This window comes from Bradysia coprophila, chromosome X, assembly GCF_014529535.1.
Source record: "Bradysia coprophila strain Holo2 chromosome X, BU_Bcop_v1, whole genome shotgun sequence".
NCBI classification, from domain to species: domain Eukaryota; kingdom Metazoa; phylum Arthropoda; class Insecta; order Diptera; family Sciaridae; genus Bradysia; species Bradysia coprophila.
Window position 1 is genome coordinate 3,019,546 of NC_050737.1, and position 20,245 is coordinate 3,039,790.

At 33.7% G+C, this 20,245-nt stretch overlaps 1 protein-coding gene across 3 annotated transcripts in view; it reads left to right on the top strand.

Annotated features, from left to right (window-relative positions):
- Positions 1–96: 96 nt before the first annotated feature.
- Positions 97–20,245, top strand: part of LOC119083411 (autism susceptibility gene 2 protein homolog) — a 178,601-nt gene continuing 158,452 nt past the window's right edge. For all 3 annotated transcript variants that reach the window (XM_037193132.1, XM_037193148.1, XM_037193139.1), the window contains exon 1: positions 97–1,690. In XM_037193132.1, the coding sequence (XP_037049027.1) occupies positions 1,433–1,690 (258 nt within the window). In that variant the 5' untranslated portion in view covers positions 97–1,432. The remainder of the gene's footprint in view (positions 1,691–20,245) is intronic.

Genomic DNA, 20,245 nt, shown 5'->3' on the forward strand with positions numbered 1-20,245 from the left:
TTCGGATGGTTTTTCGATTGTTTGTCAGTTGGTAGCAGTGTTCTGGGCGCTGGAATATTTACTTACATTTGGAAATATTGGAAAACACGTCCATCAGATTGCCGTGAAGTATAGTTGGATGTCATTTTGGCAAAATTTTCGTAAATGTTTTTGCCTAAAATCGTGTATTATTGGCGATAATTAATCACCAATGGTGTTAACTGTTTCATAAATAATCAGTGAACGTATTGCAACAGTAAATTTATGTATGTTTTGTGTTTGTTCAATGAAAAATAGTGATTGTGTTGTGCTAAGGCTGAGATTTTTGCTTACCATCGCACACATACACATACATTCAATTTAAGAAGTCTCATTGGAATCAATCCTCTAAGATACACAAATCGATTTCGTGTGTAGCCTTTATGCGAATGTTTTTCAATTCACTGAAATTACTGTTCAATTGGTGCAATACAATATCCGTTTTTTTAAAAGAAATATAATTGCATTGTTTATCAGCACCATCTAATCACCCATTTTTTTGAGTGCTATTGACTTTTGCTTGAATTTTCCGGACACACAATTCAAAAGCGCTATTTTGACAGATTTATCATTGAATAATTCCGTAATAATGTTTTATGAATAAAATTGAACTCATTTGATCAAAATAGACAAGTTAATTCGAAATCAGAAGTACACGGTAAACGGTGATCCTGAATCATAAAAATTGTAATAAGTGCACGACGGCCATTGAGAGTCGCCTTCGAATAAAGCAACAACAACAATAAAACAAAACCAAAGCACAACCAGGTGCAATAAATTCTATAAATTCTACGATTTTTTTTAATATTATATTCTGGTGGATAACTTTTGTGAAACATTTTTTTTTGTTTGATTCTTCGTCAACGGAGGATTTTAGTGAATAACCAAAAAAGAAAAAGTGCTAACCAACAATATATTTGGATTAATACACGGATAATTCATCAACAAGGAGGTGCACAAACATCAAATTCTGCGTTTAGTCACGTAGCTCCGAGTTTTACATTTTTTCTATTTATTTGTTTCATTTTCACAGTGCATAGGAAAAGTGTGTTTTTATTTCCGAATTACGGAAGCCTATAAAAAGAAGTCGAAAACGCCAACTTCGCTTCTAAAGTTTAAAAAAAATTTGTTTGTGGTTTGTGGCAGACACAGATTTAAAAGAAATATTTAGCTGTTATAGCCAAAATGTTCGTCAATATCTCACGTTTGTTTGCTAAATAAATAAATAAATCAAATTGACAATCCTTAGCAAAAAAAAAGAAAGAAAAAAAATTAGCAAAATATTACGGTTTCTATTGCAATTTCTAAGGTGGTTTAATCCAATATTATTAGTATTCCAAGCAACAAAAAGGAAAAATTTCAAGTGATTTAGTAAAATGCTAGTGAGTATGTGGTTTGCGAGTGATAAAAAATCATGGAAATTGATGTGAAACGGAGGAGTAAACAGCGTAACCGAAGACGGGAGCGGGCACAACGTATGCAGGCCGAGCGAGAAAAGGACGTCGTTGGTGGGGTACCCGACAGTGCTGAAGAAGATGGTTCGCTAGTTCGGGAAAAACCACCACGTCCACCATTACGACGTAAGAAGCCCAAAGAGCAATCACCATTGCTTGAAGAGGATATTATCGACGGCTTTTCCATATTAGCATTCAAAACATACGAGGATTTAGAGGTAAGAATATTATTTGGTATGCCTTTTTAGTCTTATCATTCATATATGAGCCATGTCGGTGCTGGGTCAACTAACCAGAAACGAGACAAATCAAATCCAACTTCTCATTCTGTTTTTGTTTACCTGAAGACCTGAAGTGTATCCAATGCAGTACTTACTAATGCATCGTTATTTTTTTCTATGAGAGACGAGCGAACACATTTTGAATTATTCACCCAATTCCCTGACTCAATTTTTTTGTTGTTGAAAAAGTAGGGTTCATCACAACCCATCGACAAAGAAGATGTTTCATTTTGTCCGCATGTCAGCTGCCTTTTGATTTTTCAAATTTGTTTTTCTTTCCTCTGAAATGCTTGTCATAGCCGAAAGGTCAGAACCACTTCTGGTTATTGTTTTTTGTGTGACACATTTCTCATCATTTTTCCGGTTGTCCAGAAAAAGTTTATTTGGTAACTTTTACTACAACTTATCATTTCAAGAAGTTGTTTTATTTTCGAAAATGAAAATTACGCAACCCCTTACGTATACCCTTCTCTAAAATGGTACTGCCAGTCATTCGAAGTGACTTTAACCGAAACGTTTGTATGAATCCTTTACGAATGAACAACAGAAATTCTTTACGGTAAAACCTCTACTTGAGTCTCGTAACATCAGAAAAATTTCTCTGAATTTTTTCTATTTCCGATGTGATTCCCATGTTGTAACATTGCTCCCCATTGAATTGTATAGTGTTGTGGTAACGATTGCCCATGACCTAAATCAAGCGTTCACACACTTAAATTTAGGGCAATAATTCGAGATGTTCTTAGAAACTTTAGTATCTTTGTATCTTCCAAATGTCAAAAAATAGTCCTAGAAACGAGCGTACATTTGAACGGAGTCCATCATGTTCTCCGCTGTGGAAGCGTTGTAGATTGCATACATATTTATTCATATTGTTTAAGGGATTCATTCCACATGTGATGATGTGTACGTACACATGCTTACGCAACGTAAGGTTGGTAACGCATGTGAAGTGAATAGGATCAATTTTATTGCAGTTGCTTGAAATTGTCCGTTCTCATAATTCTGAAACTGTATTTCAGATCTTTTTTGGTGTTTCGAGTCGCACATAGCATTACTACGACAATTTGTGTTCGTTAGGATCTACCAAATGGCTACATTTTTTGTCGATCCCTTGGATTGGTCAATGATCATGACCTGTCCGAAACCCAAACATATCAGTTTTGAATCGGCAATTTTCAGTCAGACTTATAAATCGCTAATTACATAACTCCCACATGTTCCAGGTTAAACGGAAATTGCGTAGGCGACAGCGACACGAAAGTATGAGTAATATCATCGTATTTCGCTCTTACCAATAAAATTTTCATTGATCTCAAAAAAGGGCCGTTAGAGTTAGATTCACAGTCGATAAATCTAAGACAGTGTTTGACTATAACTAACTATCAATTTCTATTAACAACCGCTGCTTGCTTTCGGTTTCTACGGACGATGGTTGTGTCAGTTTATGGTCTCGTCTTCCAATGAAACACACAGAAAGAAACAGCCGCTTTGTGTAAATACTTTATTCGTTCAATTCAATTAATCTTCGTTTTTCTCACAAATTACGTCTTTCTGCGGAGATTTGCTGAAATGCTATGTGAGAATTGAAGTTGTTAAAGACAAGATTTACCCTTAGGTCCCATTTCTCAGGTATCATTTTCATGATATTACATAAGAATCCGTGACGTTCTACAGTTTGTGGCACAAATTTTCCCGAAAACTTTTCATTTTCCATTCACATATCTCATTCATCATGCATTTCGATTTGTTATGTCGGTGGAAAAGAGAAAACGAAACGATTCGGTGTTTTCGAAATTACAGCATTTCGAGCGCACACCATCAAGTCATAATTTTTACTTTACGGTTCAATTACAATTTGGCTGGGTAATTGATGTAAATATGATTGTTAAACAATTTTTTTTTAATTTTCAACGTTCACAAAATGAGATTTTCGGTTAAATTGAATATAATATCTTATCACTTGCTAATACAACTCCCGCTTTGAGAATATGTGCGTTTGATAGCACCTCCGAAAAGAGATGTTAATGAATTACGTCGGAATGTTTTGAGAGAATTTTTTTTTTCTGATGGAAATCAAAAGTGATGATTTCTGGTAAATAATTTTGAACGAAGTGAATTTACAATTCGACGTTGTGTAATACACACAGTCGGTTGAAAATATTGTCATGTGCCAGTCACGAGGAGCAATTGAAATTTTCTTCTTTGTTCAACACGTGCAAAGCTGACCCCACGAATGTTAAATGTGCGTACACATCGACAACGTATTTAAATATAGTTTCGTTCACCTGAAGTCTGTATGCTATGAATCGACAATGTTGATGTTTGGTTTTTACTTTGCTGTTTTAGCCAATGCTGTCTGCATTAAAATGTTTTTATTAAAATTTGTTGTTTTATCCGCATTACACTACACGTTAGAAAAGGGTTTAAAGGAAAATGGACAGGGTCTGTGTCAAATAACATTCCGTAGCTTCAGTGGCGATCGTCGTCAGAGCAACCTTAGCATTTGTTATTGCGATAACTTTTCTGAATCATAGACCCAACTCTTGCCGATTCTCATCAGATCTTTTTGAATTATAACATTTAGAGGACCTGGAGGACCTCCAAAAAACGCCTGTATTGTAGGGGAAAGAGGGTTTGGACTGTACTACTGTGAAAAAAATTTACGTTGCTCCAGGATTTTCTTGATTAATTTTCAATAAACATTCGTTCATACTCAATTCAGACAAATATTTTTGTCATTTTCGACCTCTTCTTTATCTTAGTCCTATACTCTGCGCAAACACCGATCGTCAGCATGACTTAAATTTTTTAAAGATAAATTGTTAAAAATTCCGCCCATCTCTTACACCAAAAGCTTGCTTTTATGTTGCAACGACCAAATTAAAATTTTCATGGAGAGTTACGACAAAATTCGCTACTCTCTGAATGCAAATCTTTATTATTATGTGAGAAAGATGCTCACCGTAAAAATTATGGTTATCCCTTAATGATTGTCTAAAACATTTAGAAATCACATTCCAAGCGTAAACTTTCATTCAAAACTTTTGAGTACGACGATGGCACGTTAAGTATATTAAAATAGCAAAATTGGACACCAACTTTTACGTTCAGAACGAAGAACGTACGATCAATAATGGTGAAAATTTTAGACGTCAAATCTTTAGTTTTTCGTATGCCACAGTGGTCGGAAGCAGATGTCTAACCATTTCTGCAAAGTTTATTTTAACGAAAGGATTAGACGCCTTTCCTGAAAAAAGTTTTGATTCTCGATGATCACTAACTTTGGAAGAATTTGTGGAAAATGTTTTTCTCAAAAATGCGTTTTTAGACACACAAATGTATATTGTTACACTCTACCTATGGCCTCGTGTGACAATCGACACATATAGTGTCTAAAAAAGCAATTCCTATCCGATTGTCATTATTTTTCATTTTGGTCTGAAACTTTCATTTACGGAACTATTTTATATAGAATTTGAGGCCGCTCCGAGTCGATATTTGTTTTGTTTGAAACTTGAAAATGGTTGTTGGTTCCAATGACTTTGGTGCTTCATCCTGGTATTCTCAATATAGGTAATTTAGGATGTTACTAGAATGGTTTCGCTCTCGGAAATGTACGACTTCTCTCCCCTGCGTTCGCAAAGAAATTAACGAAAATGTAGGAGGCGTATATTTTCGTGAGAAATCTACACCCATCCCCTGTGACCAGCTTAATTCAAAGAATCAATTTAAATTAACATTATTGGATTATTATTTGGCTTTTAACGTTCCTTACACGATAAAATTTGTAATTAGATACTAGACACAACAATTAGGACAACAGATATTTTCTTCAAATTGCACTTGCTGATTTAGTTCTATTTAGGGCATTTTGAACGGATGATTGGTATTTACTTCCCTTTAAAAAAATAAACAATTTTCTCAACAGCAGAAAAAACAAAACGTAAACCTAATAAACGTTTTTTTCCCTATTATTTCGGCTTCTGTGCTCTGAAATCACAGTACTTGCCTGCACCCAGAGAACACTGTTCAAAACACTGAGAATATCACATGAGAATACCACAGCTGCTCTAGAGATGATTTTGATTCGTTCGGTTTTCGTTATTCCCTAAGGTTGTGCGGGTTGTGCATAGACGTTTATATTTTATATATATTTTGTGAGCCATGTTTGTATGTGTATTGAATGAATCGTATACACATTTACCTGATTCTGTACCATCCATGCCACACATAGCTATAACAACTATTTGTAAAGTCTCCTATATCAACTGTTACAAACAATAAAAGGCGAGTCGGATGAAGAAAGAAAAAAAACGTTAGGTAAGGGTAAATAACTTTTGTATTTTTTTTTGCGCTCGTGCAGAGAGGAATTATGTGTTGCTTGATTAAAAAAAAATATTTGAAATGGTTTTTAAACCATGTGATAAATTGTAGCGGCCACTTCGAATGCTTCGAACATTTTCTTGTCAATAAACATTCAATCCACCACATGTATCGGACTTTTATCTCTCTTCATTGATTTCATGGCAAAAATAGATCTTTTATGCGGAAAGAGCTTCCAATATCACTGATCCTTAATATGATGTATGGAATAACACCTATTTGGGCAACTGTGTTGTCCAAAGTCGATTTTGTCGCACCAGTTCAAAGTTTTAATCAGCACACAACTTGACTTTCGGACACTATGCTTTTTACACGTGACAACTACAACAGACAACCACAACGCAAATACCATTAATTTCGATACAAGTGCGTAAAAGTAAGTCAATTTCACTTCAATTGACATTTGTCGATCGTAAAAACACCATTGGATTTTAGAGGGTAGGTTATGGCTATTTCCTATCTGCGATAGTCTGTCACTTTGCTGTCGATTGAAATTACCGTTGTGTCCTATATTTTTGTTGCCAAATGTTTCGACTCTAATTTCTTGCTTCAATATTATTAGGGTTCATACAGATTTTACAATCGTCTTAACCCGTTCTTACGACCAATGCGCAATGTGTATTACGCACGTGTATATAAACTGCTATTATAATGTAATTTATGCGAATTAGAAGAGTCACGTTTGTAATTGCATTCGGCTTAGTGTGAACGGTGGTGAAAAAGAGAAATTGAAAGTATATGTCTGGTCAGCTGTCAAATAAATTTGTTTCATTTTTGCAATTGGTCCGAGCTTCTCCATAGAAAACATTTTTTTTTTTTGAACCTGTGACGGGAAGACAATTTTGCACGAATGTGCACACACATACAAAACATGGGAAATGGCTATCACCGGCAATTCTCTAATTTATTATCGAAAGGATTTTGTGACACTTATGCTATGCGTACTTGACACCATATCGCAGCTGGTGTCCTCTTAGATTTAAACGGTTGATATATGTATTCATATACTTTATCAGTCCTATTTACATAGTATCTACTCTCTCGACACATCTTCTTGTCATTTGTTCTTTTGTTCATTGAAATAATCTTCAAGCGAGAGAGCATGAGTTGTTTCAGGTACCATGGTACATACCTATGTTTCATATTTCTTGAGATGATTTTTAAGTGTTCCATATAAAAACGTATTATAGTTTATGCAGTTCACGTCCCACATTCAATAAAAATAATAATTTTGCTTTCGCAAATCTTTCAATTTAAAGCCGACAAATGTAACTTGTACTTATATCAAATTGCTTATATTACTAGCCGCGTGTGCTCATCACGTTGTGCACACACAACGAGCAAATGTATTTATTTTTTGACCCGTACAGAGTGCACGGGTCTTATAGAATCATGAATTGGTTGTGTTGGATTTGTTTAAAAAGATTTATTTATATATGTGTACTGTACACGTGTATAACTAAATTAGGCCAGACAAGTGTTTTAAAGTTAATTATTATTTCAATCTAAATCAGTTCTTCGGTAGCTACAGGCGTGTAAAGTTCTATTTAATTATGTCATAGTCTCAGCTGAAACTTGAATTTTGATGGTTCAATGTTTAAGCAATTTGTTTTTTTTTTGTTAATTCCCTTTTGGGCATCAGTAAATTATAGCTCGGTAATCGATCTGATTTTGTAAATGTTTACGAATTTGTTCGGTAGACATGGACTTTAGGACAACAACAAGAGTAATATATGACTAGAAAGACTAAAGAGGGTAATTGGATCCAATTTCGAAGATATTTTGTTTTATTCTTGTTAAGGCCAGGTTATGCTCGCTTACATCTGTGCGATATATGTGACCATAACATGTCATTAATTACATGGGACGTCAGTTAAATTTAGACGTGAATTTGTTACAGCAGGTCCTCTCATACAAACAATACGGCTGATACGTCTTTATGCAATTTTTCCACTAACATACACGTACTCGAGTGAAACTATTTCTTGAGCAAACAAGTATAAGCAGATTTGTCCGTATGAGTGGTCCAGCTCAAAAACAGCTGAATCAAATTTATGTCTAAATTTCACTGACATCTCATATTTTTCAAAACTTACATGGAAGTCCAACCTGTCTTGAACGTCCAAATGTAGATTATTTGCTTAGACCAAAAAGATGGCGCTTTTCCGAATTTCTGTTTTTACATTTGAGATATCTAAATATTGCGAATGAACGCTTCACAGAAACTCGTATATTCAAATCGAATCGAAACTCGTCCAAATACAATTTCCCTGCGTATGCTGCAGCATTGTAATATATCTGGTGTAATTATATAGCATCATCACGGAACTGAGAATAGGCCAGCTCACATCACAAAGTTAGACCAGTTGAAGCTGGCTTTGTGTTTAATATGTATGCCACACAAGAGGCATTATATACTGATATAGTGTAACATCTATACACATAACACTATATATGTGTGTACAGTCGAATCAACACTGTAGCACAATGACTATGGTTTTGAATTACTAAATTCGAAATGAATATCACGGATATGTTAAATGTAAGGATGGTATACCATGCATTGTTGAGGGGTTACCAACGCGAGAAAACATTGACGTTATAGCACAATGGCATTTCAGTAAATTAACAATTTTTGGAAACGTGGAGAGAAACGTTTTGTTTTGTTCAAAAATGTTTGTAGAAACGATACGAATTTCAAATATTTTGGAAAATCTGAGAAGCGTAAGAAAAATTTTGTTTGTAACATTACATTACATAACATGGACCGTTTTTAAAGAACGCATATATGAGATGAATGACAATTTAAAACTAATTATTGCAGATGAAATGGCATAAGTAACATGCAAATGGCAAATATTTAGACTAGATGCGTCTGTGTAGTCTACCCCTCCATTAACATAATGCTTCAAATAACTACCGATATTATTATGTATCCATGCGTATCAGTTCTTTTTTTGTATTGAACACACATGTTTTAAAAAAAAGGTTGTGAAAAAAAATGATTTACATGCACCACAAAGGCGGTACTTTGAGAGTTGCTCGTAACATATAAAAGCTGGAAGATTATCAGAAACGTGGAAGAGAACACAAGATGAAGCCACTTGGGAAAGATCAGGTGAAAAGTTTACATTATCTGATTCGTATGTGCACACACAAGTGAAAAAAGAGCGTATAAAGAGCGTCTGCATAATGTTTCGTTTTGATGTGTGCTGATAGGTATTTTGACTGTATGGTTGATAATCGAATGTCGTTATGTACATACTTCACATTGTTGTTATCATGATTTCGATGAATCAATAAAAACAGCGAGCAAGTTTATATGAAATGAAAAATGTCGAATCGAAATGAAGTTTGAACTTTTCGTTGGCGGATATTTTCCGTACATATAGCACCATGTAATCAATAAAACTGTTACTCCTTTTGTTGAAGGTCGAAATCTTGTACTTCAAAACATACGTTTAGCTACATTAGAGCCGAGAGCCAATGCTCAAAACTCGTTGATTATTTTTGTGGTCAATATTTGAAATCTGGATTTTACAAATTTTTATGTCAAATTCGTAGTTGACATTAGGTTACATCATTTACATATCAAATCAACTTTTGTTTTCAACAAATATCCAATAAATTCATTTGACATTTAATCAACCCTACCAAAACATTGACTCAAATCTGCCTTTCCGTCAAGATCTATCACATCGCCACACGACGTCACACAGAACAACTTCTCGCACATACGAAAAAAACGAACTATCATAAAATTACGAATAAAGCAGAAATCCTCTTGAACCGTAAAAATAATAAGTACCATCCAGCCAGCCATACCCATATCCATTTGCTTTCCTCTACGATCTACCTTTGCCTTGTTCTCGTTCATTGTATACATATATAATGTATACACACACGAAACAGATTGAATTTTTGTTTTATTATTTTTCAATGATTGTATAGACACATAAATTCCATATCAAACGAACGGCTTTGGCTTATGAAATATGCATTTTGATATCGAAAAGGTTGCTTATTTTATTATATTTCTTTCGAACAATGAATAGGTAATGAAAAGCTTTTCATTGAAATAAAATTTGAGCTAGTTTGAAATGCTTATTATATACCCGATTACCATTGATGTAATGTATTGGATAAATTATTAATTAGATTAAGTTATAAATAAATTGTCGCCAAAGACATAACAGTATCACGTTCATACGAGACACATTTATTTGAATTATTCAGAATTCAAATTTTTGGAATTCTGAATTGAAACATTGATGAAAAAATGCTGGAAACTTTTACTTAAACATTTGCGTATGCTAAGAGAGATTTAAGTTTTACAATTTATGAAAACGAAAATGTTTCCCTGATTTACGAAATAAGTTTATTGCCATAAGTGGTGCCATGACATGCTACTAAAAGTTAGTACAATTTTTAAAAATATCCCTTCAATATCTAAAAAATAAATTTGATGTTTCTGTTTTCTTCTTTTTCGTAAGTACTACTCAATATGAAAGTTTCCAAAAATATGAAAAACCAACCACCTGAAAATAAATTCCAGAACAGGACAAGAATGCCATTCACATTGCTCAACAACTCAGCACTACCTTTTAGATAACTTTTTTAGCTACTGTCAAAATCAAAATCAATAGTGCCTCTTAAACTACGATCAATTTAGCTTTTCCTGTTTTGGGATGTCCCACACTTTCATTCGCTCCGCACAGTATTCAATGCTGTCGAAATAGAAATGATTCACTTACTCAATGAAGTTAAATAACGGCAAAATTACAAGTCTTCGGTCAAAATGAAGTATGTTCGCTCATGATCAAAAACCATCGCTATCTGTAGAGCGACCGACAGTCAATCAGCTAGCAAATCTCTTTAGGTGGATGTAAATACACCTAATCATTTTTATTCTAATCCATCTCCAATCAACGTCACGTAACACTAGTCTTCGTCCCCGGGCCACAACGGCATCGCTGGCAACGAGTAGGCCTTTCCCTTCGTTGGTCCTGAACCAAACATATATCACAACAAAATCAAAAGTTATCAAACATATATGTTGCAGCTTCTAATCTATTCAGTATAATATCGCGCTGGAAAGCTCCTTCCACTAGAGGTCTCTCATTTAGGCGAGTCATGCTAAGAATTGCATTCGTATAAACAATTAACGCACCAAAGAACTCCTCTCAGTTCTAAGCACTTTGGGTCGTACAACAACCTCTACTTTGTATGGGCATGGACAACAGGACCATTGTAGGCCTGAGTGTCAGGAATTTCTTATGATGTTCAGTTCATGTTCCTACCCATTTTATTGAGTGCGCATTGTTTGTATAGAAGCTAGCTTTTCTGTTCCTGTTCCAATAGAAGGTCTACGCATACCAGATGAATGTTTCAAGCCCTGAGTCTGCTCTCTCAGCTTAGACAATTGAATTTTCTTACTTTGTCGTGTAGTAAAATGTACTGATTTGTCCGTATACATCGCAACACCCAACAAATATTATAATATAAAATGTCGTACGCATTTCATATTCTGGTTAAATTAAAATTATATTCCAATTTTATTATAATTAATTCGTGTGGTATATACCACAAAACAATCGATTTCTTTCATAATTTATTTACTGGAATTGTTTATACTTTTTTACAACAAATAAAATGTAAAACAAATACGAGTTATATTCCTTTAGTGAAAACATGCATCGAAATGAATAACATATTTAGAAAAGTAGGTAATATGATAAACATCAATAAAAAAATATTAAATAATAAAAAAACCACTAACAACAATTGCTGGTATTATCATATGTAATGTTGGCTGGCGCATATGTTTTTTAAGTTTTTTTTTCTTCAAGCAATTGGAACACACAAACAGACTGTTGATTAATTGACAAAAGAACGCTAATTGAACTTACGAGAATTAACAGGAAAATATACGTTGAAATGTAATATTGTGAGAGAATTTATAACAAAACAGAAACTTTGAAGGTATATAATACAAGAGTTGTGTGCTTTTTTATTTTCATTTTTTTTTTCATCAATGGACGGTGCTGAGTATTAAAATGAAAAAAAAGAAACAAATTTCTTTCATGGTAAACTCGTTTTGTGTGTTTACAAAGGTACTTTTTAATACCTAGTGAGGTGATGTTTTACATTTTTGTTTGAAGTAGACGAAAGAAAAAAAAAGTTGTACAATATTTAAAAGGTTAAACTATGTGCACTAAGCGATCGATTTAACGAACTGAAAAAAGGTATCTTCATTTTACGTTGTGGCTGCACTGCAATTACACTTTGAGTCATTGGGAATGTTTTTGTCCGGGTTGCGTCGAGTCATGCTCTTTAACGGCATCGACAAATTCATTCAAGTAAGCTCTTACATTTTTACCACTTGACTATTCTTCGACCAGTTTTCCTTTTTAGTCTTAAAAACACGGACTCTTCGTCGAGGACTCGACATATTTTTAAAGTTTGTAGTTCATTTCATCGTCGCCTCATTTGCATCATTAGTTTTACTTAGCCTTACTTTAGCCTGATTATAGCCAAGCTCGCCCCCATGAACAATTTAATGAGAACTTTGACGAAGTTAGTCTTGCCCTAATTCCGCTTTAACCACGATGTGTGTACACTGACTAGTTGAGATCATTGGAGGGCGTACTATTTGGTTACGTATGCACAGCATATTTATAATGTTTAAATGATTAACCGCTTATTTTTGTCATCGATAACAATCGTACTATAAATGGTCATTTCAACTTCCTTTTCTCTAACTGATGGTGGAAACTTCAGGTGGAAATCTTAAAGACTTACGAATGCTCGTGAGATATTAATCCTCAATAGTTATGAGTAGAACGTAACGAATGAACGAATTCCTCCAGATTACTTGACACTCTCGATCAAATTAAATGGGAATTAAACTCGCGAAGAAATTCACATTACTTCTACTTTCTTAAACCATTACAATAGTTCATTCAATTCTTCACATCTGTTATCATCAGCTGACCTAATAGTCCACTAATGTGTAGCTTTCGTCGAAATCCCAACAGATAAAAATCATTTTTAATTATCTATCCTGTGCAGTTGAATTAAAACTGCAATTTATATTGATACTTTGATACGTGAATGTTTCTATACGTTTTCATTCAAGTTTATCTCTCCATGGAATCCGCACAGAATTAATAGCGTAGCACCATAGTTTTTCATTTAGTGAAGTTGGTAGAATTGAAATTTAATTTCTTTAACAAAAACAACAAAATTGATGGACACAGCCATTATATCGATCAAGTTCGGTCTGAAATTCAGACTCTGAACTCTGAATACATAGTGTTTCAAATTTTATCAATTCAAATGAAATCTAGAAAATAAATTTCACAAAATTAGGCCACACTTTCGGAATCATAAACGGTGCATTTTGGAAATAAGTTAAAATAACAAATAATGAAAACTTAAATCAACACTTACTTCCTCTCTGATGGTCGAACAAAATGATCAGACAGATAGTTATTTTCAGTTTAGTATACAAAACTTCAAATGTATGCCAAAAGAAAATTGAATATAATTGAATACAGCTGACTAATTTATCTTGGAAACTGTTTTCTGGTACGATGCCGTTTGATGTTTCTTCAATCCACAAATGTTAGTCAGTTAAAATCTATTGGCCGAAGTACTAGATTTTGGTAAAATATATTGCGTCATATACGCGTATAAACGCCAAATCTATTTCGTCAAAGTAGAAGAAAGATGGGTGAATGTATGTGGAATTGTGGAACTCACGTAATGGATCTACACAAAATTTGTTTAACAAATGAAAATCTAGATTGCACACCACAAGAACTCCCAAATTGGAAAACATATCGAATTTCACTTTTATCTCCCTATACTGTGCTAAATTATAGTTTCCCGGAATTCGACAGTGTTTTCAAAATTTATTTCAAGTCGAATCAATTGATTTGGCCCAGGCTTACCTGCGCTATTGAATCCATTGTTTCATGGGTTTATTCGTTCCATGCGTACCACATTAATTTCACTGTATTAACGAACCAGTTCTCTTCACATTGATAACATTGAAAACGATGTGGAACAAATAAAGCCGCTGTGAAACGTCAGAAACAAATCGAACGTTCAATTGACCTTTCTGTAGCTGTTATTTGGTTGCATCATGTTTCTCTCAACAATGTTATACATTCAAATCGATATCAATCGAAAACGCATAACCGAAAATTGTTGTTACATAGATATATAAGCGAGATAGTATACCCATATCGAAAATAATCATTATATCAACTCCGAAATATTATTGACATTAATTCATGTCTATTCGATTCGAATCAAAGCATAATAAAATATATTAATTTTGTTATTCTGCCTCAATCGAAATTCTCATACCCAACCAATTGTTCATTACCTTTAGCCCCATGGCACATGTTCGAAAGAAGCGATAAAAAATTATGTTTGCTTTTCCTTTTTGTTTGTTAGCATAATCAAAACAAAATGTAATGGGAAAGTGTTCCTTTATTTGGAGATAAGCCATAAATATATACCATCTTCAATGTTTTTTTTTCTTCTTCCGAATGGGGAACGAACCGAAGAAAAGAAGTGGAAAAAAACATATTCAATTTATGTGAATATCCATAATACCTAAAAGAATTCTAACGAACGGAAAAAGTCTTTATATTTCACTTGCATTGGCTATTTTATACGACTGGTAATTCTGTAGATACAGTATGAAAGCAGTCATCAATCTTTTAATGTCGACGATATTAAGTGCTTATATACTTATGGTTTTTCCTTCCTTGTACTCTAGTATGTATCAGAACCTCGCTTCAGGCTTAATCTTTGGCAAAAATAAATATAGGAAAATTACAGCAAGTCACATTGAGTGTTTTTAATGTGAATCCCTTAGGTATGAACGACTGTTTAATGATATGATTATATTGCGATTGTGTTATTTTTTGAGAAATGTTATCACTTTAAGCATATGAGTTTGGAAAAGTTCGCTGCAATCTGACCGAATCACACCTGATGACCTATTGTGCAATTTCGCATAATGGGTCTGGTAATTCGACCATTTACTGGCTTCAGATCTCCCTTTTTTTACATTACTAATTCAGTGACATTTATTTATCTCGGGTCAATACTCTGCAGAGATGTCAATTCCATATGATTTGAAAATTTCCAGTCAAGCACCGAATGAACACAGCCATACACGGTTGATCGCGTCGTCCGATATAGCCGGCGTATAAAAATAGATTAATAGTATTTAATTGGATTTTGGGTCTGCAAATAACTAATTTTATTGGCTGTGATTTCGCATTTTCGCAGCTCATTCTCTATCATTTGTTTAATGAAAATCGTCATATATTTGGTTGTAGTGTTTGTTCATCTACAATGTTCCATCAAGGAAAGGAATTTCCGAAAAATGGTTTGTACTCACAGCAGGGGTATATTTTTGTTTTTTTCTTCTTCTTGTTACAGGCATTACATATACTGCGATATGGTATATTTACACGTATACATGTAAGCATGAGGGGGACACAATGTGTGCAAGTAGTTTATTAGGGTTTAATTTTAGTTTTGTTGTCGATAGAAAAACAAGGGAAAAAAATTCATAAATTACAGATAGTTCAGCATGGTGCTACAGAAAATTGTCGGTTTAAAGTTGGTAAACAGTGACATCCAACATTAATTAAAGACGCTATATTTATAAAAAGAGCATACTGGGGACACAATTTTGAAATGTTTCTAACCCCCTTGTAAGTGTGGATATATAAAATATGTTGTTGTTGCTGTTGCACAGATAAATTTTCAATTTTTCCCTCATCTCGGTTGAAATTTTTTTTTCTCATTCTGTTTATCTTGTCATTCGGGTTTGAGATTTTTAGTACAGAGGAAAAATCAACTAAAATGAAAAATACGGTGGATGGTTGACGTTTTTTTCTTCTTCTTTCTTGTTTATGGGCTCTGTTGGGTTAGGTTTTTTTTATATTGCATTACGGTTGGATGGTGAGATAAGTTGAGCGCAGAGAAATGGATGTGAAATTGTTAGCTGTAGGACTAAAAGTTAATTGAAAGAAAAAAAATCTTAAATTTATGTTTTCGTAATTATGTCGGTTATTAATTTGTTGTTGATTTAAGTAAACACTTTTTAAGAGCACTCTGGGGCTGTGATTTACATTCACATTAAATTACTTCAGTCTTTTTTCGGTTGGTTTTTGTATGAGTCTATTTAGTACAGGCTTCGACACAGTAACAATTTATGAAGTTTTGAATACTGGAGGACAGGATGAATGGAATAGGTCTTTACGGAAACCTATGCATTGTATGTGGGTCGAAATATAAACAACTTTGTCGGAGTTTCATTTTGAACTGTAAAAAGTGAAAACCCATATTCTTTAAAGTTACATCTAGCTCAGCCTCAAACACAGCCGCTCACTTATTTTATTACCACTCAGGACAGGAAACATTCCACCTCAATAAAATTCAATTGCAAATGTTGCCTGTCAACGAAATCCAGATAATTTATGCAAATTGTTAATTCAAATCGAATGAAATCACTCCTGTCAGAATCTTTTTCCACTTTCCCCTTAATGTACGTACGCAAAAAGCAGTTTTTTCTGTTGTTTTCTTTTCTTTTCACCGGTTGCATTCAACGTTCCGCCGATTTCATCGGTAAAGGTTTTATCGCGATTGAAATGACGAAAAAATTGTTATTTGACTAATGATATTTAACAATATGACCGATTTCACGTCAACGTACAGTAACTTGTTAGTCGACTATATCGAGTGCAAAATTAATTACACCACAGTCTCTGTTGACGGTACGTTTTTTTTTATTTTTAACGCTAGGTTGACTTTTTATATTCTAAATGATTCCTTATTATTTTCGATAACTTGCATATTCAGCATACGTACTCTTTGATCACATCCCATTACTGTGTTTGGTTTCGTTTCAGAAAATTTTCTTCAATGTAAAGTTCTATCAAAGGTTTATTGGCCCGATTTTATATCATCTTTCCACCAAGATGAAACTTTTGTGGATTAGGATCTCAGGCGACCTTGTTTGGCAGTCTGTCGTATCTCAATAGTGTTAACGTTTATTCAGTGTTCTATTCAAAGAACTTGACAAATAATTTAAGTGACTCGATGCGCGACAACTAATTAGCTAAATGCTTTAGTGGTTTAATAAGATAAAAAGATTAATTGGTCGAAAAAAAAGCTATCAATAAATCACCACGTAAAAAATAAAGTCTGAAAGACGAATAACCGCAATGATCCATAAATTTTGTTATTCATTGGGCTTCTAAAACTATTTTATACTCACATTAAACTCAATAAAAAAAACTTTATTTTCATAACATGCCATTTGGTACGGCTGATTCCCACTAACATCATTTGCCAACAAGCGACTGATGACACAAAATGAAAAATAAAAACGAAATTCGTTTATAAATCCCACACTTAGAGAGATTAACAACTGTGTGCACAGTTTGTTTTATCTAACTTATTAATGAATCAATATGGTTGTAAAACACTTGTAGCACGAAGCTCAAGAGGTTTTCAGTCACTCGTCGGATCCATGCGGACCTGTAAATATTTTTTGATAGATTTTTTTTTAACGCTAGGTGTGCCTTAAGATGGTGGGCACAGCGTTTACTTCATCCTTCTAACTTCGCGGAAAATCCAAACTGAAGGTCTGTAGTGTCTCATTTGAAATTTAATAATGAAAATATTGTGGAATGGTCTGGTAAACGTGACCATCCAACAAAAATTTAATTCTCTAAGATTTTTGACAACATTTTACATAAGTCTGTTCAATCTGTGGTCCGATGAAAAGTAAATTTTACACAAGTTCTTTAACATTAGTCGTAAGACATGAATGCAACAATACATTGTAATAATAAATTATTCTTTTTTATTTACAGGTAAGTCAAACGGTGATGTTTTACATATTCATATTCATCTTCAAAAAAAAACTCGAAGGAAACGTTCATTCGGCAAAAAAACACAATGAACGAATTTCGTCTTTGTTTCGTTTAATTGTATTACTTTATACTTTTGTATGTTCATCATATACTTTTTTTTGAACGATTCTCGTAGGTAAGTCGAAAAATTCTGCGCATATGGTTTTATTTAAATTGAATGTTTGTCAAATTCATTTGAGCACTTGTCACATTCTGCCAGTCAGTAGAAGAAACAAATTTTATGCTAATGCGCAAAATTCCATGGTAACGTTCTAGCATGGTGCGGGCTGCAAACTTTCCACACATACACATATATTTGACTAAATTGAAATTTGCATATGCATCAGCTGCTTCACAAACACGCTATTTACGGTAAACAATAAAAAAACGTCATCTAAACAGTGTCTTTGCTACACGCGATTTGCGCATGTAGATGACGTCAACGTAGCAAAGACACAGTGTCTGGATTGCCTTTCGACTGTTTACTATAAAAAAGTGTGTGTTTCTCTACAAGCTGGCAAATTCAGTTGAAGCTGGATCGAAAAACAGCACATCATTTCATTCAACCTTCATAAACACAGTCACAACCCGTGAACATTTTTCAATGATTTTAAATGAGTTAGATTTCCTGTGAAGCTCTTTAGGGAACTAGCGGAAAATTCTTCTTCTTTTTTTAAAATTTTAAATTTTGGAAAATTGTTCAGTTAATTTTTCGAAGTTAAAACTATCCTATCAGTTTCTCAGAAGTATTTTTCGCACACAACAGTCCTACCAGCAAACACCTCTCCGGCTGCAAAAATAGAAATGTAAATTCGTCGGACCCCAGGCATTTCTGACGGGAAAAAATTCTTTACACCCTATTATTGAAGCAAAATTGAAATCCACAAAAGCAAGGAAATTGTAGCTAAGTAATCTGATTCGAAGTTTCGTGTTTTTATTTTAACTCCAATAAGTACAGCCATAATGAGAAGAAAAAAGTTTAATAAAAAGTTTGTTCATCTGGTTTCGGTATGCGCTCAAAGTTCCCGACTTTATCGCTTCATAATAAAGTTTTGCCTCACCGAAAAATGACTAAACATTTTTCTTTGATGTTCGATTGTGATAGCTCAATTTCCAGGTAAATATTTTTATATGAGGAATTTCTGACTGAAAATTTTTCAGAAAATCTTTCTAAAAAGTTCAAGTTATCATCAAGTTATTGGATTGAAAAAATGAAAAATTTGATTGGTTAAGAAAAATAAAAGGAGACTTCAGTATAAGGTGTATCTCAATGCTACATACTGCATTGCTATAATACCAGGTTTGATTTTCTAGATCTATGAAGAGTGACTTGAGAGGCTTCCAATTCGGTTTACTAAATTAGTAAATGAAATAAAATCGGTCTGTGATGGATTTCATAATTTACGATATATGTACAATCCACACTCAGCCTTCCTTCCAATCTCTCGACGAACTCTCATTGTCAACAAATTGTCTTTCCCTATGACTTGCAGATAATCATCTAGAATGACAATCCGTCGACAGTTTGTTAGGAGAACCGAGAATATGTTCATTCACTAATGTCGAGACCTTAACATTTTCGTGAAAGCTTTTATGTTTTACCAACCCATGTGAGATACTATCCCTGACTCTCTCAGTGTTGTTCACGTTTTTGGTGGAAATACACTCTTGAATTTTAATATAAACCCCCTGATAAACCCTCGTATAAACCGCAAGACCATGATTTCAGTACGACCACCAAATTGTTTCACCTCCTCGAGCTATGCAAATAGCAATTCATTTTTTGTGTTGAAATATTTTTTTAAAATGAAAATGAATTCATTGATTTTATTAGCACTATGATTCTCGTCCACGTACACGATTGTAATATAAATTCAATTACAATCTGCTTGTGTGCATCAACTACTACAATTTTAGGTCGATTTACCCATTTGATGTGAAATGCTATTGACATATTGACGGAAATATATTTATTTTTTTAAAAAAACTGTTCACATACAAACCTTTTTGCTATACACATCAGTTTCGAAATTTTCTGTTTTCATTTTATCGGATATTTTTATTTTTCCATTTATTATATATGAACGGATCTATCGAATATGTTTATTAAATTGTCCGTTTCATATCCTTCCTCAAGTAAAATAAATATTCTCAT